The sequence below is a fragment of the Quercus lobata genome, chromosome 3 (assembly GCF_001633185.2).
Source record: "Quercus lobata isolate SW786 chromosome 3, ValleyOak3.0 Primary Assembly, whole genome shotgun sequence".
Taxonomy (NCBI): Eukaryota; Viridiplantae; Streptophyta; class Magnoliopsida; order Fagales; family Fagaceae; genus Quercus; species Quercus lobata.
Genome location: NC_044906.1, coordinates 9,777,762 through 9,804,187, shown reverse-complemented (window position 1 = coordinate 9,804,187; position 26,426 = coordinate 9,777,762). Strand labels below are relative to the sequence as shown.

Genomic DNA, 26,426 nt, shown 5'->3' with positions numbered 1-26,426 from the left:
AAATTATACATTATACCAAGTTACAGAATAGTTGTATATTCCCACGCATTGTATGGGTCTGCAACTAGTTTATTATATAAAAAAATAAGAATTTTTTTTTTTTGGTAAATAAAAATAAAATAAAAGAAGAAGAAGAAGTTGTTCGTAACATTATTGGTTCCAACAAGAATAAAAATATATTCTTGCTTTCTCCTAAACTATTACCATTTATTTTAAAAAATATGATTTGACTCCGGATTGCCCTAGATACAGTTCATCGATTCCAACAAGTATGTATCTAATAGTCATTATTTATTAGAAATGAATCTTGGGATCCTAACTTTCTTTTTGTTAATACAAATATGGAAATGTTAACAAAGGGCATTTGTTATCCTATATAATTTTAGGAAAGTTTTTATGAGAAAAGAGAAAAAGATAATTAATGTTTTGACAACTTATTCAAATTTTCATAAAAGTGATATAAAAACTTTTCTAAAATGGTTTATTAATAATTGCCCTAAAGGTACACGTTAAATTTTTTTTTTTTTAATTTTTAATTTTGGGTTTAGAAATAATATTTAAAAGTAAGATAGAAATAATGTCCTAACTTTTAAGATCTTTCTCTACATGAGAGTTGATAAAAGTTTGAACACCTAAAACTTAGGAACTTTTTTTAAAATAGTAAATTACTCTTTTAACTAGTCTCTATTTTTAAATTTAAAATTATTTAACTAAAAGATATGGGGTATTTTAGAAAGTTTAAGAATTTTTGTGAGGGATATTTTAGTACGCAATATCATAAAACTTAAATAGGGAATCTTATTATTAATATACTAGACTCATCACACGTGTTTTGTGCATGCAATAATGCTCTTTTTTATTTATTTGTTTTTTTGGTTTAGTGTTATAATGTTTAAAAGTATATATAAATAATCATGTGTATTTTTTTAAAAAAAGAAAGAGGTAAGGATTTCTTCAAAAAAAAAAGATAAGATAACGTGAAATAATATTTAAAAATGAGATAAAGATAATCCTAAGTTTTAGGCCAAATGGAGAAGATCAATGAAAAAACCTAAAATATAGAAATAGTAAATTACTCTTTTAAGCAATTTGTGTTTTTTAATTTAAAATTATTTAACTAAAAGATAGAGATATTTTAGAGAATTTAAGAATTTGTGTGAACACAAAATGTTGAAACTCAAACAGAAAATCATATTGTTAATAGTATATATATAAAAACAACTTAGGGTTAGAGAGGGTAGATCCAAAGGTTGGAAACTCGTTTTCCCAACTAATCTTTTAATATTATAATATTAGAAGATTAGTTGGACCCTTATTTTTTACGCTTGCAACATGTGGTGGGAAAACGAGTTTCTAACCTTTGGATCTACCTTCTCTAACCCTGAGTTGTTTATTTCCACAAGAATCAATAATACTTTGTTCATACTAAATGGTAAGTATTGCAAAAAGACTTAGAGTTAAGTGGCATAGTCTGTTACAGTATTTTTTATTAGTTAAATCTCCCTCTTTTATTGTTGAAAATTGTAATTACTGAATTATAAAAAAGAAAAAAAGATAAGTATATATTTATCATCCGCTATGGATCACAATTTTTTTTAAGAAATAATTACAATATACTACTAACCCGCAGTTCGAATCCATTCCCTTACACCACCAATCACTTTGTACATGAAAAAGTGCCAATTCAGATGCCATTGATTAGTATATATTTATTATCTGCTATGGATCTCAATTGAACAAAATATGAGTATCTAATTTTTATGACCACAACCTCTAACCAATTCCAAGAACTTCTAACTGACTCCACAATAGTAGCACTGGGATAACATTAATCTCTAAAGACACCGTTTCTAAGATTTAACTAAACCTTTGATTAATAATCTATTTCATCATCTATTAACAAGTTACGCTTTGATTATCTAATTAGAGGCCTACACAAAAGTGCAGCACACATGAACAACTTAAATGATTAGTATATATTTATTATCTGCTTCTACAAATAAAATTTTCCTCTTAGCACAAGCAATTTAGTACTTTAAAAATAAAGACTTTAAAAATCATGTCCTTATTATAACAAACTTGATAATTAGTCATTCACATTCAAACAACTAAAAGAAATGGGAAGTCACATTCAGGATGTTGATTGAAGCTTCATCTGGAAGCATTTTTGTGTCGATGAATTGAGTATAGAGCTCTGTAACCAAGGACAAAGCTTCAGGGAGGAGAGAAAGGAAGCTTTGTTGCCATTCTGCATATGGAGCTTTCTCAGTTAGCTATCTTGCACCAGAATGTATGACACAACCATCTGAGGGGCATCATTGCTTAATGATTTTCACCAGCATCAACTTAATTTGCTTCTCCAATAATTATAGACTAAGACTGCATAAGTTCAGCAAACAAGGTTGTAGCTTCAGGGAAAAGAGCAGAAAAATAAAAAATATATATAAATAAACTTTTGTGCAAAGCTTGAGAAATAAAAATTCCAACAATAGGTTTATTGCAGCAAATCCAACAGAAAATTTTTATTTTGACATCAAAATAATCCTATCAATTAAATAATCAGCAAACTTCTCTTCTGTAGCTCTTCTCTAGAAAAGGGCAGTTATATTCTTAAGCTCAAACACATCCCAAGATCAATCTTTGATCCCCCACCCGCAGATTCTAGCAAATTCTCAATAAAAAGTACACGACACTGAATATTGTAGTAAATATTTTCTATGTCCTGGATGTAAGACCATTATTGCATTGCAGCATTATATTGAATTGAGGCCAAAGGCTAGCCACCAATGTATAGCAATATTCTAATCGTAACAGATTGAGATAAATCAACCATTGATAAAACAGTATGGAAAATGAAAGCATTGCCTAGATCTATTAATCCCCAGTACCTTGCAATTTGTTGACTATGATTTAAAACTTACATAACCACATGGTGGAATGATGCTCAGCATGAGTGACTACCATAACCAACAAATTAATGTAGAGAGAGATACAAGAAACTAATAGTTGCATACCAAATAGAGCAATATTTGAAGGACAAATTTTGAGAAGTTGGTCATTGGCAAATTAGTGTGTAAAAAGGGAAAAAGTTCAAAATCCGTGCTTGCATCCCCTAGTGCTCACTGAACATCCTTTCTTTGTCCTCCAAGGTCTCTTGTAAGTGTGGATTCCCCCCGCCCCTCCCCCCTAGTGGCAGGGATTTAGGGCTTATTCAGGGTAAAACATGATTAGAAGAAAGAATTTTGCAAGGAAAGCATACTTTTTTAAATGATTAGAATTATAATACTTTCAATCACTATGGACAAAAATGATAATGATCTAAAATAAATATATAGTAGCCAACCTCTACTCAAGGAGCTATAATGAGCATCATGAGCTACACACAAGCAATCAAAAACGTGGTCAGAATGACTCATTTTTTGTTCTTATTTATATTTTTAGGGTCACTAGTAGGACAGACTATTTCCTACCACAAAATGCCGATTACTGGAGAAAAATTTTTACTACTATGCATTGCAACAATATTTAATTCCTAAGCAAGATGAGGAGCATAAAAATAACCCAAAAAATATAATTCTAATTTCTACAATAAAACACAGCTACCAAAAACTTTATTTAAATAAGAAGCAGCAATAACTATTGATTTAACAATCAAACAAACAAAACAGAAGTTAAGGGAAAAATATACCATATATGATATATTTAGAGGCTTTACCTTCCTTACTTTTCTTTCTGATTGGTTGCATAGAGCTCGTGCTCATTTTGTTCCTCAACTAAATCCTTGACCTCCCAGATGGTTTTTCTTATTTTTGTTTAGGAGATTGATCTTCCTCTTCTTTTATAAATAACTAGCGTAAGACCCACGCAATGCGCGGACTACTTTTATATATTATTCCTGGAAAAGTATGCAAAATCATAAAAATATTATGACAACTCCATAGATAATTAAAATTAAATAAACTGTTTTTTTAAATAAACTGTTTTTTTAAATAAACTGCTTTTTTTAAAAGAAAAAGGAAGAAAACTTCTCATTAATTTTTATTTTTCTTAATTATTATTATTTTTTTAAATGATGACAAACTCCCTTAAAATTGAGGGTGTGTTTATGCATTAAATATGGTCAAATGAAGATATAATGAATAAAGAAAATACAAAAAACCTTAATTACACAAACTATGTTGTCACGATTATAGGATTTTTATTATAGCTATCCAAATTAAACTACACAGAGGACAACTAATTTCAAGAATACATACAAAAACCGCACAAAAGATATTTGTTGGGGTAGAAAAAAAAAGACCAAAACTCTTGAAAAAGTTAAAATTGTAGAGTTTTATCAATACAAATCACTGTACTGCCCCATTAAAAACTAAAAGATGGTGGCACTAAATCAAAGTTACATTTGTGAAATCTCATAGAGAAATCTACAGCTACCTACTCCTTTCCTTTTCCATAAATTTCTTGAAGCATAAGGATATTGACAATTTTTGCATTCTTCTAAACTTCACTAATGCATTTTCTTATTTGTCTATGGCTCTTTCTCGACTACTCTCCTACTCCTAATGAGGATAGAGAAGATGAAGGGGAAAAAAAGAAAACAAATACAAACGTACATGAGGCATTCTGAAGTAGAAGCCACACAATCAAACAGCCACGCCATCATCCTGGCAAATTAGTTCTTATTGAGTTAAAAGAATCTTACCTCTCAATCGGGTAGCTTACCCCTATAAACACAACCAAGCGTACCTTCACCAATAGAATTTTCAGGAGAAAAGCTAATTGTATACTGCTGAAGCAATGCAACAATGAACTTTTGCAGCACTTGCATTCGGACTCTTTGAAGGATGTATACTTGTAGTTACTTTGAAAGGTTCGGTTCCACACAGACCTTCTCGAAAGGATAAAATGGAGGAAGTCATGCTGGAAAGAATTCCATATCAATGCAGCTCATGACTAAATCATGATTCTTGGGCAGCGAAACTGTGCCGGTGTGTTTTTCACATCTACCTCCTGTTCATTCTGAAACTTTGGAAATACACTTGTTCTTCCATTGTCTTCAACATAACTATCTCTTGGTTTCGCAACTCTCCCTCTTGGCACAGCTAAAGATATTCAAAAAGACAATTTTCATTTAGAACAGAATAAAAGAGATAAGGAAATTTCAACAATTTTAAAAAATAAGAATGGACATTACATTATAACTAAATCTAAGAAGAAAAGACCAACAAATATAATGCACTTTAAAGAATATAAGACAATCAAACATATTATTGTCTTATAAATACAAGTGAGGTTAAAATTCAATTCAATAAACATAAATAATAATAATATAGTGTACGGGTGGGGCCAAGATTTTCTGGACCTAAGCAACTAATCCATTCTTTGCCATAGTTTGTAATTCGACCTTTTCTCTACAACAGTTTGCAATTCGAATTTTGAGATACATATTTGTATTGTAAATGTTATTGATAGATTATTATGGTTCTTTATTTTTAGATGGGCTTTTTTTCTTAGTCACTAACCCGTGCAATACACGGAAAACTTTTAAATTGTATTTTAACATGTTAAGTTTAAATATTTCTCTAAATTTAAACTATTTGAACGTTGAATTGGCTCTAATATAAGATGAAAATTGTAGTTTAAACTTTTCTCATGAAAAACCTTCAAAATTTTATATATAAGATCCTTATAAATGAGAAACAAATAAAATTTTATATATACGATCCTTATAAATGAGAAACAAACAAATATTATAAAGCAATATATTACAATCATCATAATGTGCTATACATTTGGTTTAATAAGTATTACCAAAAAAAATTAGTCATTTACACTTGTATCTTGAAGCTTTATCAATGCTTTTCAAGAATCTATTTCCTCCTATTCTTAGGCTCTTCTCTTTCCTCAACTTCTCAAGCTACTTAACTCTTCACCAAGTTTTTTTATAAGCATTTGATATCTTAATCTAAAACACAAATAGTCCAGCTTCACATTCTTCCAGAAATAAATTGTCAATAATGATGCAGCAAAAAACAAATAGAGACAAAAGTAGAAAACTAATAAAGACTTATCACTGCTACGGTGCTACCCTTGAATTGATGAACATGGGCATCTAATACAACAAAACTACTCAAAACTGACAAAGCCCATGGAAAAAGAGATTTTCCCAAGGAAACAACGGCTTAAACAGAACGAAACCTACTTAGGATCCGCTTCACACAATCATCTAATGAAAGATGATGAAAAAAAAAAAAAAATTTAAAAATAATAGAAACAAACAAACAAAGGTAAACTGACCTCTTTACATAACAGCCACAGGTCTATAGTGACTTTTTCCTAACTAAAAGTGCTATCAATCAGCAACACTGACTCAAAAAACAAAGTGTGAGCAATTAACACAAATCTTATTATAATCCCAGAAAAAACTTAAAAATTTGCATATAAATCTGTAAGTTTCTCAGCCTTAAAAAATTTCAAACTAAATCCATGCAATAGAAGACCTCAACCACAAATGAAAAGAAAATTGTCTCGACAAAAAGAGGAACAAAATTTTTCGGGTTAACTGAAAGAGATTGCAAAATTATGTTTGTGTTTGCCTTGAGAGAGAGAGAAAAACTTACAAGTTGGAGAAGCAGAGGCAGAAACAGATGAGTGAGAGGAATATAGGGGCAGAGCGTGTGTCTAAAAGAGGGAGAGGGGTAGAGCGTCTGGCTGAATTTTTTGGGGACTCGGGCTGAGTTTAATTTAACTAATTGGGCTTTGTTTAGCTGAAATTTTTGGGTCGTTTGGGGGAAGGAGGAAGGAGAAGGGTAGAGAAGAGAGAGGAGGGGGAGAAATAGAGAAGAGAGAGGAGAAGGAGAATGGCGTTTGGGATTAATTTTCAGAATTGGGTTTTGGGGAAGGAGAAGAAAAATTTTTGAGAGTTCTTTTTTTTAGCTAAAATTCTCACACAAAACTCAAATGAAAACAATTAAGGATTCTAGAATCTTTACCTGCTTTTCCTATGATATAACCATAGCCCTCAAAACAACTTGGGTGCAAGTCACAACTAACTTGGTTGGGATTTCAAATGGGGTTATTTGGTAAGTTTCAATTTTAAGCAGTATGTTTCAATTTTGAGTGAGACTTTTTGTCAAACACGTGGAATACATATTCTAAATGGGAATGAAAAGAATGTTTACAGCATGAATACACCCAAAAAATGCACCTAAATTAAGCACACTACAGTTGAACATTGACAGAAGTGGAGGAAAAAACTTCAAAATAATCCATTACAAAATTTAAGAAACATTAGTTAAAGGCAATCCCTTGTATATTTTCCCTGTATAGCAGCAACTTTAAAGAGATCAGGAAAGTGGACACATATTTTGTATTTGATTGTAACCCACGACTTAAATGAAAGAAATTTTATGTAACAATGATCATAGAGTTAGATAAGACTGAAGCTAAATTCTTCATAACTTTGATCTTTCACAACAATTCACAATAGGGTATCTAATAGTTATAAAAGATGTTGTCTCTATAGAGAATCATCTGGAATGTCACTGTTATACACACACAAACTGCTATTTAGCAATCCCTTTGCTAAAGTTTAAAGGATCAAATCTAGGCAAAGTAGAAAGCAGACATTGAATCTTTTGCTGGAGAGAAAAAACAAAATGGAGAGATTCTAGGAAGGATGGTAACTTGAAAAATTAGTGCCAATTACTGATGCTACAGTCAAAGATTATAAAGATCACAACTCTTGCGACATCAAAAGACTTGTCTTTGTCTCTCTCTCACTCATCGGTAGGTTTTTTTTTTTTTTTTTAACAAACAGTAAGGATTTATTAACTAAGAACCAACATCAAACACCTATCAAGCACTATAACTGAAATTTCGAAAACCCTGACTTTAAACTAAACGGATTTTATTTGGAATGAAAAGAATTTGGAGAATTACCAGAAAGTACCAAATTTCTCAAAACTAATTCATATTTCATAGCTACAGATCTAAAAAAGAAAGGAAAAAGAAAATTACCGGTGGTAGTTCTCACTCTATCGCTATATGGTCTTACAGTATTGATGGTCCATAGATTTTTCTTCTATGGCGAGGCTACTAACGGTGTAGGAAGCCAAATTTGACGCTGGAGGCAGCAACATTCACGAACATTGTCTCTGTATCCCTCTCAATCATTCTCTGTTTTAACATTTCATATCCAAATCAATATTTTTAGTGATTTCTGTAATCTAAAAAAACAAACAAAAAATAAAACAAAAGCAAATATCTAAAATTGAGAAAACAATCATTTTGAAAGAGATTCCAAAAACCCAAAACAAAAACGAATCAAATCTAAACCCACCCAACAAAAAAAACTCAATTAAAAGTAACGTTTTATACCCAAACCTACAAAATAGAGAAAAAAATGTACCGTTGTCGATGTCAATCCCGGCAATCTGGTGGTCGAGATCTGGCAACGGAACGGACGGTGTATGGTTCAGACGAACTCTGCGCTCTTTCCCTTTTGATTGTGGCAGATTTTTCTCTCTCCCCAGTCCCCACTCCATGCCTTCTCTGTTTACCGTTCTGCCTAGGTTTTGGGTCTGCAAAATCGGTTTTTGAAACTTTTTGATTTCATCGCCTCTCCTTCTCTGCTTCTTTCTCCGTGTCCTCATCGCCTCTCTCTGTTTCATCGGGAAGTCAGAGTGAGTCTGAAATTTCAATCGGGAAATATGGTGTTTGTGTTTTTCCCTTTTGGTTTTCGTTTTTAAAGCGGGTTTGTGTTTTTATAAGATTCTCTCAAACCGGTGCACTGTGCGGTATTTTAAAGGAAAAATTGTATACGTGTCACCATTTTAAGAAGCCCTTTTTTCCTAACGTGGCAGCACCTTCATAAAGGCTTCTGCTATTATATATAACTAGAGTATAACCCGCACAATGTGCGGGATACTTTTATTTATTACAAAAGACATATGGTTACTGAAAATTTAAACATTTTATATTAAGATAATACAAAAAAAAGAAATAATTACTTGCAAGAAAAATAAAAAACTAAATTCAAGGAGTTTTTTTTATAGAGATTTCAAAATTCTAATCTTGAAATTTGTGCCCGTTTCAACAAAATTTTAAATAGATCTCTTAGAAAAAAAATGTAATATTCCTTTACCACTACACTCAAGTAAAAAGAAAGTGTTTTTTTACTCCAAGAATTTATTATTCAAGAAAAATAATAGGTCTTTTTTTTTTTTTTTTGGTAGAAGCTTATATAAGTAACTTCGACAAACAATAATTCATAATTAGAATAAGTAACTAAGTTTGAATATTATGAGTTTATCTAATTTTTATGACATGTGGTAAAACATTTACTTAATTAGGTTCACTTATCTTATATTTACTTAATGATATGTATGTGTTGCGTAGGTGAATTCACGATTATTTAATTATTTTTGTTAAGTTATATGCACAATTATTAATTTCACATCCTTTGAAAGAGAGCGAGCATGTAATTGGATTGGTTTGTGAGTATTAAACTAAATCCTTTTTTTTTTCTAGAAGAAACCTAACTCCTACATAGCAATAAATGGTTTGAGAAATAGATACCAAAACTAAATATTTCATCAACATGAGGCAAAAAAATCACCCTTAAATTTCCAAATCATTATGAAGTACATTCCTCAAAGTAATTATTGAATATTTTCAGCTAGCTACAACAAAGATACTAATTGTCAAGGAGCTACATGGTATTGATGTTTTAACAAATATACCCAATAGTGCTCCTAAGAGTAGTAAAGTCTTGTATGCAAACCACCAAATTATGCCCAGCGCATAATTTTCCAATCATTGTATCACTATGGAATAGAGTTTAGAAGGAAGATATTTTTGCTTAACCACAAACATCTTTATAAAGAGAATGAAAGGGTGATGTCTCACCATTGTTCAACTTATTAACAAAAGTGTAATAATTCATTTATAATGAGTTCTCATCATCCTTGAAGCTTCTAATATACATTTTCTTTGGCCAAACACACTGAGAAATATATTCTTTGGCACCAAGACCAAGTCTTCTACTTGGAACTCTCATTATGTATTTCTCTAGAATTCATGGAATTCCTGCCAAGAACTAATACCCTAAAAATGTCCCACATAAGGGACATTTTTGTCACCATGAATTTTTAATCCAAGTGTTGTAAATACATCATCAATTATTGAAGCATTGCCTTTGTAGTAATCAAACGCCATAGTAAAGCCTGAAAGAAAATTTTAAAAAGGAGACTGAATTTTCATTCATAAATCAACTTTATTGCAATCATGATTAATGTTGGAGGACAAATAAATTCATAAAAAATTTCATATTAGTCAAGAAAAGTAATGGTAGTGACAAAATTTGGTAGTAATTTTTTCAAACATATTCAAAGAATGTTATATGCTAATAATCCTAATTTTTTAGGCTGCATGACAAAACTTAAGAGGATAAAATACTAACCTTGATAACCTTCAATGGATAAGCATGCCAACCTTCCATCTTGAGAAACACTTGATGCACAATTGACTGAAGTGAGATAGGTGCCGAAAATGTGATTATTGGAAATTTCTTCAAGTCTTTGAGGACCATTATCCAACCAAGGTGATATTAAATAATTAAAAAAAAAAAAGTTCAAAGATTGATAATTTTCTGTTCTGGTTATATAAGAGCTTGGCAGATGAAAATTTTGAGAAGGGAAGAGAAGAGGCAGTAAAAAATAGATAAAAGGCATAAAACAAAAGGAATTTGTTTTTTTCTTATGTCAAAGAGCTCCAGAAATTTGGCCAAGAGGTGAAATTTCTTTACTTAAAGGAGGCAACTGTTGGGTTACACTTCTTGCAAATAGTATTAGTTTTTACTCTATTGCCATTCATAGTGCTTATAGAGTTCTGCAACTCTGGGAATTGATTGTTCTTGGTCTGGAGATTACTGACTATGTATATTAGGTCCATAAAGGTATTCTATCCAAGAAAGCCACTTTAAGAAGATCTGAAGTATGATAACTCATTCATTTGATTTGTGGGATTTCGCTGAAACACCAATTATAAATTTACCCTTATTAATTGCCATCTGCAATTAGAGAGAAGTATAGGGGAAATGTTGGTGGTTGATCTATTTGTATTAGTAAATGTGTGTGTCATTATAAGCACTAATTTCAGGACATGGACTGGAATATATCCATCATGCATAACAAATTTAATTTTGGACTTTCCAAATGTTAAGCCCAAGATGGAAAGCTACTTGTATCTACATAGGAAATCATGTAGCTTCTTTTAACATCCAGCAAAAGTCATGAACACATATGCCTCTGCACATGTATTAAACACACTACCCTAGACTTCTAGTTATGTCCCTACACATTTTACCTGACTAATGTTAGGGACTCAAGATCACTGCCAATTACCTAGAGATTTGGACAACTCCACCTGCACCAAAAAAATCAACTTAAGCCTTTACTTTCTTCATGACACTTAAGCATTTGTTCCTCAAATTTTATGTCACGAGCAGATTGTGTGTTTGGCTTCAATCCTAGATCTGTGGGATCCATTTGTATTTACATAGATCTGGATATGGATTAACAAATTAACCGAAATTGTGTTTCTTTGTGTCAAAAATAAATTCTTACTGATTTTTTTTATAAAGAATCTAACTACACAATAATAAATTTATAAAATAAAAATCCCAAACAGTATTTTTTAAGAATTTAACTACACCATAAAAAATTTATAAATTAAAAACCCAAATGCAGGTTCTCTTATTACCTTGACAGGTCGACCGTTTGACTTAACGCTGATCTTCTAGGCCAGTCCTATATTCCTAGAATCATTCCAAACTTTAAAAGACCACATAGAAACCCAAAATTCAAATTCATTTAATTTTGAAATTTGCAGCAAAAATCTCTAAGATGCTACTTTCTATGGAAACAAAAAAGGGAATTCAACAAAACCTCATGCGCTAAAAAAGCATCCCATGCAGAGTCCCTGAGATTCTCAAAGAAGCTAATAATCTGTTTTTTTTTTCTTTTTTAAAAGGAGAATGAGAAAGAGAAAGAGAGAGCACAACAATTCAGTTTTAGAGAAACAAAGAAAAAGAGAGAGATTTAGTGACCTGATGAAGTTGATGCCAAGCATGGAGAACCCAAATACCTGAATCAAAACCAAATCTAACCCAAATGCCTAATCCAACCAAATACCCAAGCATAAATCATACTTAACGCTCAATTTCAATGGTTGGAGACCAACTGTGGTGGTGGTCTAAGATTTATATCTATGCCATTCCCTTTGTGCCTTACTACCATCTCTCTCTCTCTCTCTCATTACTTTTTCTGTGGGTTTTTGTATTTATAAACTCTAAACTGCATAAAGAGTACTTAATAAACTGCATAGAGAGTATTTCAAGAAGAAAAACAATTGAAGAATAAGCATCATATTTTAAGTTAAAATATAGATATATTGAAGATGCTAATTCGAATAGGAGAAGAAACAGTGAGATGATGCAAACCTTCCATATATGTTGCAAAGAGGAGATGGGTGCAGAGCATGAACCCATATATTAAAACAGGTTTGTTTAACTCTTCTTTTGGCTTAAAATTGTGCCGCAATACACTGCCATCTTTCATTTAAACAGCCAATTTTGAGAAATTCATCTAACGCTTCTCAAATTTATGTGAAAAAATAACTGTTATAAAGTCCTCTAAAAGTTGGTTATTGAAAAAAAAAAAAAAAAAAGTCCTCTAGAAGTGCACAATTACCGCAATAAAGATGAAGCAAACATCAGACACCAATGCTTTCAAGATTTCTAAACCTTGATTATCCAAAACCAATTATAAATACCCTAAAACTAAACCAAAATCAAACACAAAATTAATTGAATCCAAATACTCACAAAAGTTTTTAGTATATTGAGAAACTAAAACGAATCAAAAAATCAAATCAAAACCTAATGTAACTCAAAGACATCAAACAAACATATAATAAAAGACAAATAGTAACAATGAATGCAAATATTAATTACGTTACAATTCAAAATCTATTTTTTCTTATTTAAACATGATAAGTCACAATCCAAATTGAGTCATGTGAGTTCAAATGTAAAGAGAACACTTCAATCTTTGCATTCATTAAGGATCTTAATTCTAGCAAGAACCAAAGAAATTAAAATCTAACTGTGCCTTTTAATTCTTTTATTGCAGAAGTCCCAATGTCTTTATTCGGCACAGGGAAACGGTATTCTGCAACTGGAGGGAGAAACAAAAGAAAAGAAAAAATCAGAAATTAATTTCAGTGGCAAACGAAGATAAAAAAAAAAAACTGTCAAACACGAACAAAATTCTAACCAAAAAAACAATAACCGACAAAACAAAACCCAAGAAATTGAAAAAATAAATGGGAACGGAGAACTCTCTCCTTCTCTCTTATTTCTCTGCTTTTGCCCTTTCCAAACCTAAATCATATATAACCCCAAATTTCAAAAAATCAAATCAAAACCTAATGTTACCCAAGTACCTAAATAAAAATCAATCCAACCAAATTTCTCAAAACCAATTCATATTTTAAACCCATACCCAGATCTAAGAAAATAAAAATTAAAAATTAAAAAAAAAAAAAAAAAAAAAAAAAAAAAAAAAAAAAAAACTTACCGGTGGTAATTCTCTCAATATCTGTCTCCTTCTCATCTCTGTATCGCAAGGCAGGCGCCCTTACAATGATGGCAGAAGATTTGGTGGCACCCTTCTCTATTTCTCTGCCTCTCTATTTCTCTGCCTCTCTATTTCTCTGTCTCTCTTTTCTCTCGATCGCTCTTTCTCCTTTCTCCGTGAAGAAATCTTTCAATGGGCTTCTGTTTTTTCTTCTTCATCGGTAGGGAAAATCTTTTCTTTTGGCCGTTTGTGTTAACAAATGGAAAGAATGGATGATTGTGTGTTTTGGGTTTCAGTTTTAGAGAGTGCAGTTTTTGATCTCTCGATCTCTCTCTCCACCGTTCTCTGCTTCTCTATTTCTCCGTCTCTCTTTTCTCTCTGTCTCTCAGTCTCTCTTTCTCCGTTTTTTTATCCGTGTAGCAATCTTAGTTTTTTGTCTTCAGCATTTAATTTCCTTTTATACCAAGAGGACTCTAATGAGCGGGTTGGTGTTTGAAAGTGAGTCTTTCAGACGCACCGTGCGAATTTTTTAAAAGAATTACCCCTCCACATGTCAGTTTTTGAAGGGGCCATTTTTGCTAACGTGTCAGCACGTGGTTAAAGGCTTCTGTTATTATATATAGTACTAGTCGCTAAACCCGTGCGATGCACGGGAAAAACTATAAAATAAGTTTAGAAGAGAGTATCATTATATTAAGTTGAAATAGTTAGCATAATAATAACTAAAAAAAGAGAGGAATATTTAGCATAAATGTATGAAATGCTTTTAAATAGGAAATGACATTAATAATACAATGTAAGATGCCATTTGAAAATTATTGATATAAACTATCCAATAGACATTGCATTCATTCTAAAATAAGTTATAGTCATAAATAGCATTTTTTTTTTTAAGAAACAAATCTTAATAACATTGTATAACTAAAAAAAAAAATGTCTATTGGATAGTTTAAAACATATATTCATAGATAATTGCATTTTTTATAGTATATTTTCTTAAAAAGAAAACATAATACATAAACCTTTGAATTATTATTTTTTATTTTTTTGACAGTAATGATTTATTAGCAAAATCTAGCAAAAATAATAATATTAATACTAAATGTAACACATTTAAATAAAAGGTTTATATAACATGTACATATTAAAAAGTTTCATTCTAATGTTATGAATGTAGTTTCGATGCCCATTTCAGTTTGTCTATTAGAATAGAATATGAACAATGCTAAGGATATTAAAAATCCCACATCGCCACAAAACAAAAATTGTGTCCTTAACATTTTCTATAAAATATTTCAACGTTGACATATTAGGTCCGTTTGGATTGAATTTATTGTTGCTGAAACTGAAAACTGAAAACTGAAAACTGAAAACTGAAAACTGAAAACACTGTAGCAAAATAATTTTTAAATATGTAAATAGTACCGTGGGACCCATTTTTAATATTTTTTTAATATGTGAATAGTGTATGTACAATGCATGAACAGTACATACACTGTTCATAACAGTATATTTTGTCCCCCAAAGTCAACAAATGCGGGCAAAAGAGGAAAAAAAAAAAGAAACAAAGGAAAACGCAACACTAAAACGTGGACGCAGGATTCCTTGGAATCCAAACGCCCTCATTGTGGGTTATTGCTAATATATATAAATTAGTTCTATAATAATAATAATATATTATTATTATTATTATTATTAATCTAATGCACAGTAAAAGAATATTTTTTTTTTTTTTTGACGGAAGAAGGTAGAATTGATATATTAAAAAATGGCGACTGCAGATGGTCTTCAGTTCCGGTAGGTTATCCAGACTCAAAACCCTCAATTTGGGGAGAGTGATTTTGGTAGCGTCCATTCCTTTCTCCTCTTTTTCCTCTTCATCTTCTTCAAATTCATCACATGCTTCTGCTATTATTTCCTCCAATTCCAAACAACTCACAACCCGAATCTCTTCCAGGTTGTGCAGGTGCAGTAACAATCCAAGCGGAAGCAGCTTCTTTATTGGACATTCATAGATGAAAATTACTTTGAGACTGGAAAATGTATCAAGTGGGACCCGTGCTGATGCAGCTCTCTCTTTCATAAACAACCCGCGTAAGTTTTTCAATTTTAGAAGTTGTAAAATCTCGAGAGTTTGAAGAGAATCAGTAAAAGAAGAGGACGGGGAAGTAGAAGAAACCACGTGCTCTATTCCTTCGCAGTCGTCAATTCGTATTTTCTTCAATTCAGTCGCGTGCTTCAAAGATGGAACATCGCACAGACTTCTTAAAGAATATCTTTTTTTGATGGTCTGCATTTTGTTTGTCGAAGGTGAAGATCTGGGATTTGGGGTGCTGGTTTGGCCTTTAGCATAGCTTCGTGAAAGGGAAAGGCAAAGTCGGGATTTCAAAAAGTTTTATTACGTTTTTTTTTTTTTTTTTAATATTATGCTGACGTGAAAATTTGTGGGAGCTTCAAAAACTTCGGTTTTATATGTATATATAGATTAGATTAGATTAGATTAGATATTAGATCTGTCCGTAGTATATACGTTAATCAGTTGGTATAATGCAAATTGTAAAAACTAAAATACTTCGTCTATGATCTGATAAATGAGTGACAAGCAGATGAAGATTGCATTGACATTTAATCATAGATTACAGTAGGAGACAAGCTAGATATGACATTGTCAAAGATTTTAGGAGGCGCAGCTACAAAAGTTTTTAAGGGTTCTCCAAAATTCTTATAGAGAGGAGTACTCTTTAATACAAGTTTCAAATGTATAAATTATAATTTTGTAGCAACTTCTTTATATCACATAATCCAGTCCTTTCAAAATTAGGGAACTAAAAGAACTCAAATCTAACTCCATGATACAAAAAACCAATAAAAATGGTAAATCAAATTGCATTACCTCATAAACCACAAAAGCCACTCTTGAGCTATGTCTACTCCCATTAAGCAAAACTGATGAGATTCAAATGAAAATTATCAATTATCAAACAGTTATATTGGAGCATTTTCGAAGGTAGAGGCAGCTATGTAAAGTTAAATCTTAAGTTACCAATGGCAGGGGAGATCTTTTTAGTAGATTACCGGATCCTGAATGCTGTAGACAGTTTCAAAGGTGCCACTGACATTTCCTGTTCTCCCAAATTATGGTGCCATAAAATAAATTTTCAGTCATTTGCATAACAATTCCCTCTTAAGCAAGCTGTGCTTACCCATATGGACTAGAGTTCAACCTGCAACAATAAACAAGTTAAAGGAATGAGAAAATAAACACATAGTATAAAACAATTTAATAAAAAATGGCAGGTAAGATTGTTTTATAGTGCTGAACATACATTATTGCAACTTCTAAAAAAAATAATAATTAAAAATCTACACACAAAACAACATAGTTTCAAGAGATTTGAGAAAATCAGGAGTTTCGATCATGTTCAACACTACTACTAATGAATAAAAAAAAATATATATATATATATATATATATAGGTAATAGGTGTATAAAAAATTTCAATACAGTAATTCACAAGCTGTGCAATGCTATTGAATCTCCTCTATATGAACTCCTAAGATGTCAAAAGGATTATAATACAATTACAAATCAACTTCAAGGCATAAATCCTTCATGAACCATGCTTATAGGACCAACAACACTCGAATTTCAGCTGCACTAGCAATTTAAGCCTTTTGAAAACATAACCAGGCAGTGAGGGATCTTCATACCCAGGCGGTGAGGAATTTTAAGGTTAGGGGTTGGTAGTGAAGGGAAGTCCAGGGCTTTGTCTGATCAGCTTATTGGGAGAATTCCAGGCAAGGGAGTCTTCTTCCTGTGTCTATGAATTAAGTATAGAGCTCTGTAAATAAGGACAAAGCTTCAGGGAGGAGAGAAAGGGAGCTTTGTTGCTTTGCCTATATAGCTTTCTCAATTAGCTATCTTGCACCTGAATATAAGACATGACCACAGTGGGGCATCCTTGCTTAATGATTTTCACCAGCATAAACTACGCTTCTCCAATAAGTTAAGACTGCATAAGTTCAACAAACAATGTTGTAACTTCCGGAAGAAAGGATTAAAAAAAAATAACCATTAAGAGCAAAGCTTGATAAATAAAAATTTTCAATAATAGGTTTACTACAGCAAATCCAACAGGAATTTTTTACTTTTGACACCAAAATGACTGTATCAATTGAAAAAATCAGCAAACTTCTCTTCTATTGCCCTTTTCTAGAAAAGGGCAATTGTAGTTGTATGCTCAAACACATCCCAATAAGGAGCACACCATACTGAATATCATAGTTAGTTTTTCTGTATGCTGGATGTAAGAACATTATTGCATTGTAGCATTATAATGAATTGAGGCTAAAGGCAATCCAACAACATTACTGCTTCCATATGCCCAGGATATGCATACGCCTACCTAGAAACCTTATGAAATCAATATCGTCTTCTTAACAGGCACCATCTCTAGGGAATGCGGCAACACCAATCTGGTTCTCATTCCTCAAATCTCTGATGGCATAAATGAAAAAAGAGTTTAGTACTGCTAATGAAAAAAGAAAAAAGAAAAAAAGGTAACTGGTGTATACACAATTCTCAATACAATACTTCACAAACTCTACAATGCAATTGAATCACTGTATGAACTCCTCAGATGTCAAAAGGATTATATCACAATTACAAATCAACTTCAAGGCACAAATCCTTCATGAACCAAGCTAACAGTACCAGAGGCCACTTGAATATGTATCAGCTGCACTAGCCATTTAGGCTTTTGATCGTTTGATGACTGGTCCGCACAAAAGTGCACACGCAAACAATTTAAATTATATAAACAACCTGCTTCTAAAACCAAAATTTTGACTTGACCTTTAGCAAACTGGCTGAATCAAGATTATTAAGACTCTGGTGAGTCTTTCAGTTGCAAACATGAATGACAAACCGAAGAAGATTTTTTTTTGAGATTTAAACATAGATTACACTAGGAGATGAGCTAGATATGACATTGTCAATGATTTTTGGAGGTCTTGCCACAAAATCTTTTGAGGGTACTCCAAATTTCCTATAGAGAAGAGTACTGTTTAACACAATTTTTAAATGTATAAATTATAATTTTTTAGCAAATTCTTCTTGATATCACATAGTCCAGTCCTTTCAAAATTAGGGAACTTAAAAAACTCCAATTTTAAATCCATAAAAAATGAGGGAAAAAAAAAACAAAAAAACCAATAAAATGGTAAATCAAGTTAGATTACCTCTCATAAACCACAAAAGCTGCTCTTGAGCTATGTCTACTCCCATTAAGTAAAACTGATGTAGATACAAATGAAAAATTATCAAACAGATATGCTGGAGCAGTTTGCAATGAAAAACTTTCTTTATTTAGAAAATAAACAATGCTCCAAGTCATGATTAATTGCTTAGAAAAGAATCAATATGAGATTAAGGAACTTTCTTTCAATAGTTAGAAAAGATATCAGGGTAAGCTAAAGTGCTTCTGAAGGCTAATTAAACAATGTTAAACGACTAATAATAATTAAGTCAGATACCTTGCATTAATGTACGTAAGAAAAATTTCTGTTTATGCAATATCTTCATTTTAGTTTTTAGCCATAGGCCCAAATAAAGCGGACTTGTACTCTTGATACGGTTTCCTACATCTTGAAGGAAATAAATCAAACTGTGGAGGAAACTCCTTGAGTGAGACAGATGGAAATAAGAAAGCAAAGAAGTCACAACAAACCAATAAAGATTTGATTTACTACCAAGAATGTTGTTCTGTGATTGTTACTTGATCCAAAGTATTTGTAATATCTTCATATATACTGCTGGTTGCTTCCCCCACTTTGCACACTGAGACAAAGAAAATGCACAAAATATTGACATAAGAACTTCATAAATAGCAAGTACATATCCCTCATAACCCCATAACATTAAAACTAGATGAATGAAAAAGGGATTGAGTGATGGGTTTGAGCTATGGGTGCTTCCCTCTTTCTTCTTAAACTAGTTGAATGAAAAAAAGGATTCAAGCATTCAAAATTATGGATGGAAGGCTCAGTAAAGATGTTATTTGAAAAATTAACTTGTTTCATTTCATATGTAACCAAATCAAATGGAATAATAAAGAAAACAAGATCAAAGGTTAAGCTTGTTCGCAGCATCTTTGTAGTGATAACAGGGCTTTTGCACCATTTTTTTTATAAGTAATGGGGCTTTTGTACATGAAGCCATTTGCCTGATGTTAATATTGAATCAGACCTTATGAGGAAAGAACATTTTGCATGATGTTCTGATTGAAAGAGACCAAAACATTACTCTACCCTTAAGGGTTGGAAATAAGTCAGACTTGTACTCTTGATATGGTTTCCAAAATCTACTGCCGGTTGCTTCCCCCGCTTTGCACCCTTCCATGCCATGAAACACTTCTGCCTCTGAGACAAAAGAAAACGCACAAAATTTTGATATAAGAACTTGATAAATAGCAAGTACATAACCCCATAACATTAAGACTAGATGAATGAAAAAGTGGAGTGACGGGTTTGAGCTATGAGTGCTTCCCTCTTTCTTCTTAAACTTGTTGAATGAAAATTGATTCAAGCATTCGAAATTATAGATGGAAGGCTGAGTAAAGGCCTTTTGCCTTATGTTAAGATTGAATTAGACCTAATGAGGAAAGAACATTTTGCATGATGTTCGGATTGAATGAAACCAAAACATTCCTAAACCCTTAAGGATTGGAAATAAAAGTATTTGACCATGGATTAAAAAGCAAATGCAATAGCATCAGAAGAAGAAAAAGAAGAATATAAAGTGACCTAAAGGTGAATTAGAATTGAACTCTCCAGAGCAAACAATTGTAATATGGCTTCATCCCCGTCTTCTTCTACCTTTTTCCTTGAACATATTGGTGACTAATTCAGGGATTTCCTTTTTTGAATGTCATTCCAAATTGGGCGACTAGCAATGGTAAAAAGAAAAGCAAGCATTTATCATCTCATCCCCTCCACTCCTGGTGGTAACATCACACTCTTTCCCCTCTTCCATGACACAAAACTCTTCAATCACTAAGACAAGAAATCCGCATGCCTTTGTATTCATCAATCTCCAAAATGTATAACACTAAACCATGAAAACAAGCAAACCAAATTTAAAGCCAAAAACATAAGGCCAAAAATTAAATGAGTTAAAAACTGGTCAATTACCTAGCTCACCTTTCATCTGCCACCATATAATATGGATTAAACATGATACGTTCCATGATGCACATCCGTTCTTCGGTTTTTCCTTATCATCTAGCCCTTTCTCAAATGTGCATCAATGTGTGAAAAATTGATTCATAACAAAATGTACATCCCTAGATATTAGAATCAGATGTTTGGTTCAAATGAGGAAAGAATTAAATATTTAGCATGAGATTATCAAGGATGGGCAAAATGATAAGGAAAAACAGATAGATGATTAAGAAGAAAATATTGAGATATACCTTATAGTAGTGGAGTAAATGATCCAACTAACAAAGCCATGGTATATGTAGTTTATTCTTCTTTCCTGCTAGTAACAGGCCTCCTGTACCTCACACTTTTCAAGTAACGAGATACTTCAAACTCTAAAACAAAAAACAAGCATATGATATTTCTTTATAGCTTGATAAATAGCAATTACCTAACCTAACCCTATAACTTTTGTACTTGATAATTAATAAAAACATTTTAAAGCCTTGACAACCCCTCTTTTTCCTTAAGACTAGCTTTACATAAATTTCTTTTCATGTGTCACCAACTTGGATTGACTAAAAAAGAAAGCCAACATGTCAAGTTAAATTTGAGTAACATTCATTATGGTTTTTTTTTTTCAAATAGAGAATCTTCTACACCAGATTGAACCATTTGTGTCAGTGTCTTTGTGAGTTTGCCTATAGTCGTTATACTTAGCTTTATCCCATGACAAATAAAAGTGATGCTCTGTCTATTTTTATTAAATGGCAAAAATATGTGGAACGATATTTTAATCAAAAAATTAAAATGGTTCAATCTGATTGGGGTGGTGAATATCGCTCTCTACACAAATTTTTGCAAAATTGTGGCATTGCTCATCATGTTTCTTGTCCTCACACTCACCAACAAAATGGTGTTGTGGAACGTAAAGATTGTCATGTTGTGGAAACAGGCCTAACCTTACTATATCATGCAAAAATTCCTCTTCAATTTTGGGATGTTGCTTTTCAAACAGCTTGTTATCTGATTAATAGGCTTCCCACCTCCATTATTAAAAATTTATCTCCTTTTGAAAAACTTTTTAACCAAGCTCCTGATTATAATTTCTTGCATATTTTTGATTTAGCTTCTTATGCCCATTTGATAAATGATGTGTCATTATTTTCCAATTTATTTTCAAAATTGTCATACTCTCACATAAGAAGAGATGGTAATAAAGTTGCTCACAACTTAGCTAAACTAGCTCTGACATCACTAAGTTGTATTGTGTAGATGGAGGATATTCCATTTTGCGCTTTACCTTTTATTCAGGCTGATTTGGCCACTCTTTAGTTTATTTCACTAAAAGTCTTCTTTCAAAAAAAAAAAAAATACTAAAATCCAATTAGTATATTGACTTAATAATAAAGATAAATCATCATATAGTGAATGCCATAGGTTGATTTTTATTTTTATTTTTGAACGATATAGAACAGATGTCATATGTTGAAATTCTATAGTGTAAAAAAAATACGAATTTGCCCTTTTACATGAATTTATTAGTGACATCAACTTTTATGTTACATTAATAACAATAAACCAAGTCATTAATTATGAAAATGATGGAAAAAAAAATGTCTCACCACATTTATGGCCATACAAATTTTTAAACAGTGCCATCTTTCTTAACTTGCAATTACAAGGGAAAACTAGTTGGTACTAGAATTCTAAACAATAACAACTCAAGAAACAATAACACATACTACTTTGTTGTAATCATGCTCATGAACCTTATATCCTTAATCAAATGGTCCAAATTACAGTAAGAGGACCCACCTTCACTTACACTTTCTTTTGCCAACCTAGCCATTTCAGCAGCTGATTTCATGAAAATCTCCCTCCTTTCCTCCATCAAATGATTCACCATTTTTTCTACCATAACTCTATCGCACACATCCTTCATGTCCATTCCCAACTTCCAAACCTCACTCACAAACCTACTATTTGTTTGTTGATCAGCAAAGTAAGGCCAACAAATCATGGGCACCCCAGCCACTATGCACTCTAAGGTAGAGTTCCATCCACTATGAGTCAAAAACCCACTTATAGCCTGGTGGGCCAAAACCTCCTCTTGTGGGACCCAACCCACCATATACCCTCGATCCTTTGTCCCTTCAACAAGTTCAAGTGGAATTTGACCTTCGCCATCTTTTTGGGTCACCAAGTCAGGTCTTATAGCCCATAAAAAGCGTTTCTTGCTATTAACCAAACCATACCAAAACTCCATGAGCTCATCCTTTGTCATGACCGTAATGCTTCCAAAACTTACATAGATTACAGATTTCAAAGGTTGAGCATCGAGCCATACCATACAGCTTTTGTCCACTTCGAAGAGGCTATTTGGAGACAAAGATTGCAACAATGTCATTTTGGATTCAAGTTTAGATTTAAGAATTGCATGGAGGGGTCCAATAGTATAAGTTTTGGGACATTTTGTGCGTATATGAGATAGTACAGGTCCTTCTAAATCTTCAAACGTGTTAAGTATGAGCGCATGGGCTCGAGGGGATTGCCTAGTCATATTTTTAACCAGTTGGAGATTCGAGTCTTCTATGTTTCTTGTTCGGCAAAAACTAGGTAAGTCTCGGATTCGAAGAAAAGTTTCCATACCTGGCACACTTCTTATAAAGCAATCCATGTCTTCGTTTTCTAGAGTGGTTACCATACTTTTCATTAGTAAAAAATTTGACATAAACATTTCTTTGTTGAGAAACAAAACAAATTTTCATAACAAATTCCACTAATATTTTTAATTCGTAAAAAATAATAAAACTATCATAGAATTATTTATACTTTCAAACTAAGAAAATTATAGCTATGTTATATATATGCAAACAAGTGATCATCTGCGGCAATGACAACACCAAGAAATGAAGGAATGGCTACTCAAAAGAAAGAAACTATCACATGATATCTCGGTAGGATCAAATATATCTATGATTTTTCTTTTTATTTTCCGGTTATTGATTTTTTGCATTTTAGTGTTGAAGAATGTCAATATGTATTAAATCAATAACTCAGATGAAAAATTCTAGTCTTCTCTATCCAATTAGTTTAGCCAGAAAACAAAAAGGTTTGAGTATAGCTCATGAAAGTTTCGTCATCTTTGACATGCACCTGCGCATGGCTAATTTTATTTGAATTTTAAAATGAAAATTTACCAGTCTGATTGTCTGTTCCTTAATTACTAAATGGGTAGTTCATGATAAACAAAAGAGGTCTCTGTCATTTCGAGTCTAAAATATAAATTGCTTAGCTGCCATGCCATCAAGCATCACACTCCATAGCTACCTAAATGATCCATATCTTAATATCTATGATCCCTAAATGGTCCAATTTGAAGTGTTTGTTGTATTAGACAGAAAAAGATCGAGGTCACTGTCTTGACTCTTGACAGCCTCCCTGATAATTAAGAATAATAAAATTGTGATTGGGGAAAAATATTATATTTAGGGTAAATTATAACTTATCCACCTATGATTTGTCAAAATTTAAGTTGTCTACTTATAGTTTGAATTTAACACTTCACCCATCTAAGATTTGACCGAAATTTAAATTGCCTACCTGTGATTTGAAATCTCATGATAAAAGTTTTCCGCTAGATCCTTTTTGATCTTATATTTTTATATTTTTTTGTATTTTTGAAGGAGAGAGACACAAAAGTAGAGTAAAATTACATATTTAGCCATGTTTTTAACAAAAATATGTTATAGAACTTTAACTGAACTAACCTCAAGTGGGTAAAGTATCAAATTTCTAACCATTGATAACTTAAATTTCAGTCAAATCACAAGTGGGTAAACTGTAATTTTCCCTTATATTTATATGAAATTATTAATAACATAATGTCTCTTATGCACCAATAATGCCATTCACTACAATAATTATGAAAAGGATTATAAAAATTTTTATGTAAACAAGAAACCAAATACGAATTTGGCCAGAGTGAGAAAGATTACCTCTAATGGGAAGTTCGCCAGCTTCTATCATATCTTGAATACAAAAATAAGCCCAGAAGGAGCAAGCACTGATTGTACGGAAATGAATGACCGGAATACCAAGCTCATCGCCAACATCAATAGGAAAGCTCAAGCTACCGTCTGCTATGATACAAGTCACCGACTGTCCAGTAGCTGAATTTAACTGACCAGAAGACATCATTTCTTTAAATAATGGCTCAGTTACCAATTTAATGGAATCAAACACTTCCATGAATCGGACACCAGCTCGTGGGTGATCAGCTGGAAGGCCATCTGGGATGCTTTTGAATTGGAATCCAGGAAAACACGCAAAACGGTCTAGAATGTCGGTGTGGAGGACAAGGCGATTGTGGTTGTGATCGGTGTTGAGAAAGGTGATGTTTAGGCCAGAAAGTGAAAGAAGCTGAGCAAGATTGAGCATGGAGTTGACATGTCCTTGTGCTGGAAGAGGAAAGATAAGAACATGGGGAGCTTTTGATTCGGGTTCCATCTGAGCTCGATCTAGGGTGCTAATTGCTAAGTTTTCAGTGTGTCTCTGGCAAGAACTAGTGCCATATACATGGATATATATGGGGTGGTATATATGTTTTTGACTGGTAGATGCATGTGACTAAAACTTGTTGCACGTGTATATGTTCTGCAACAAATGCTGCAAATATTGATGCAATATTATTATTTATCATTGTGTTGGAATCATGATCAATCAGAGCTATCCACATTTTTTTTTCAAAACCTCCAAATCTAGCTGTCCCAAAATTAAAATAAGTAAATAATGTGGCCGTCTTAAGTAGCACTCAAATTTTTTGAAAGTTAGTCCAACATTCAGATGAAGACCACACCGTCACTATCTAAAAAACTTGAGGCCAACTCTGGCTGATGAAGACCACGCCAGACTTGATCAGATCCCAGTTCATACTAATCTCTTCTCTCTAACCCACCGTTAAATTTCCCCACATACTACAAAGTCATAAACTTTATTTATTTTGGACTATAGTTCTTTTTTCTTTGGCGAAAATGTACTTTTAGTCCCTATATTTTAAGTCAATTCTCATTTTGGTCCCAAAATTGATTTCGTTGCTAATGTAGTCCCTAAAAGAAGAAAATCGTTTTTAAAATGGTCTTTACCATCAACTTACTAACGGAAACCTTCTATGTGGCAGATAGAGTGCCCTGCTTGCTGACATGGCCATTAAAATATTATTAAAAATAATTATTTGGCATTTTTAAATACCACATCAGCATTTTAATTAATACTTTCAACCCACCGTTAAATTTCCCCACATACTACAAAGTCATAAACTTTATTTATTTTGGACTATAGTTCTTTTTTCTTTGGCGAAAATGTACTTTTAGTCCCTATATTTTAAGTCAATTCTCATTTTGGTCCCAAAATTGATTTCGTTGCTAATGTAGTCCCTAAAAGAAGAAAATCGTTTTTAAAATGGTCTTTACCATCAACTTACTAACGGAAACCTTCTATGTGGCAGATAGAGTGCCCTGCTTGCTGACATGGCCATTAAAATATTATTAAAAATAATTATTTGGCATTTTTAAATACCACATC

At 32.3% G+C, this 26,426-nt stretch overlaps 1 protein-coding gene and 1 long non-coding RNA gene across 9 annotated transcripts; both read right to left on the bottom strand.

The window, feature by feature from the left end:
- Nucleotides 1-1,955: 1,955 nt before the first annotated feature.
- LOC115980048 lies at nucleotides 1,956-14,153 on the bottom strand. 8 transcript variants are annotated; one of them, XR_004089301.1, is made up of 9 exons: nucleotides 13,641-14,153; nucleotides 11,764-13,238; nucleotides 10,463-10,528; nucleotides 8,411-10,226; nucleotides 8,020-8,178; nucleotides 4,614-5,102; nucleotides 3,716-3,895; nucleotides 3,015-3,206; nucleotides 1,956-2,379 (listed from the first exon to the last, which is right to left on the bottom strand). It is a non-coding gene; the product is annotated as an uncharacterized LOC115980048 (long non-coding RNA). The 8 variants fall into 8 exon arrangements; XR_004089299.1 differs by lacking the exon at nucleotides 3,015-3,206 and having other exon boundaries at nucleotides 4,614-4,664; nucleotides 4,747-5,102; nucleotides 13,641-14,152; XR_004089294.1 differs by lacking the exon at nucleotides 3,015-3,206 and having other exon boundaries at nucleotides 13,641-14,152.
- Nucleotides 14,154-22,401: 8,248 nt separating this feature from the next.
- LOC115980045 (7-deoxyloganetic acid glucosyltransferase-like) lies at nucleotides 22,402-25,698 on the bottom strand. The gene is made up of 2 exons (XM_031102245.1): nucleotides 24,842-25,698; nucleotides 22,402-23,531 (listed from the first exon to the last, which is right to left on the bottom strand). Exons 1-2 carry the CDS (start codon nucleotides 25,350-25,352, stop codon nucleotides 22,585-22,587), a joined length of 1,458 nt encoding a protein of 485 aa, XP_030958105.1. The 5' UTR covers nucleotides 25,353-25,698; the 3' UTR covers nucleotides 22,402-22,584.
- Between the last annotated feature and the right edge of the window lie 728 nt (nucleotides 25,699-26,426).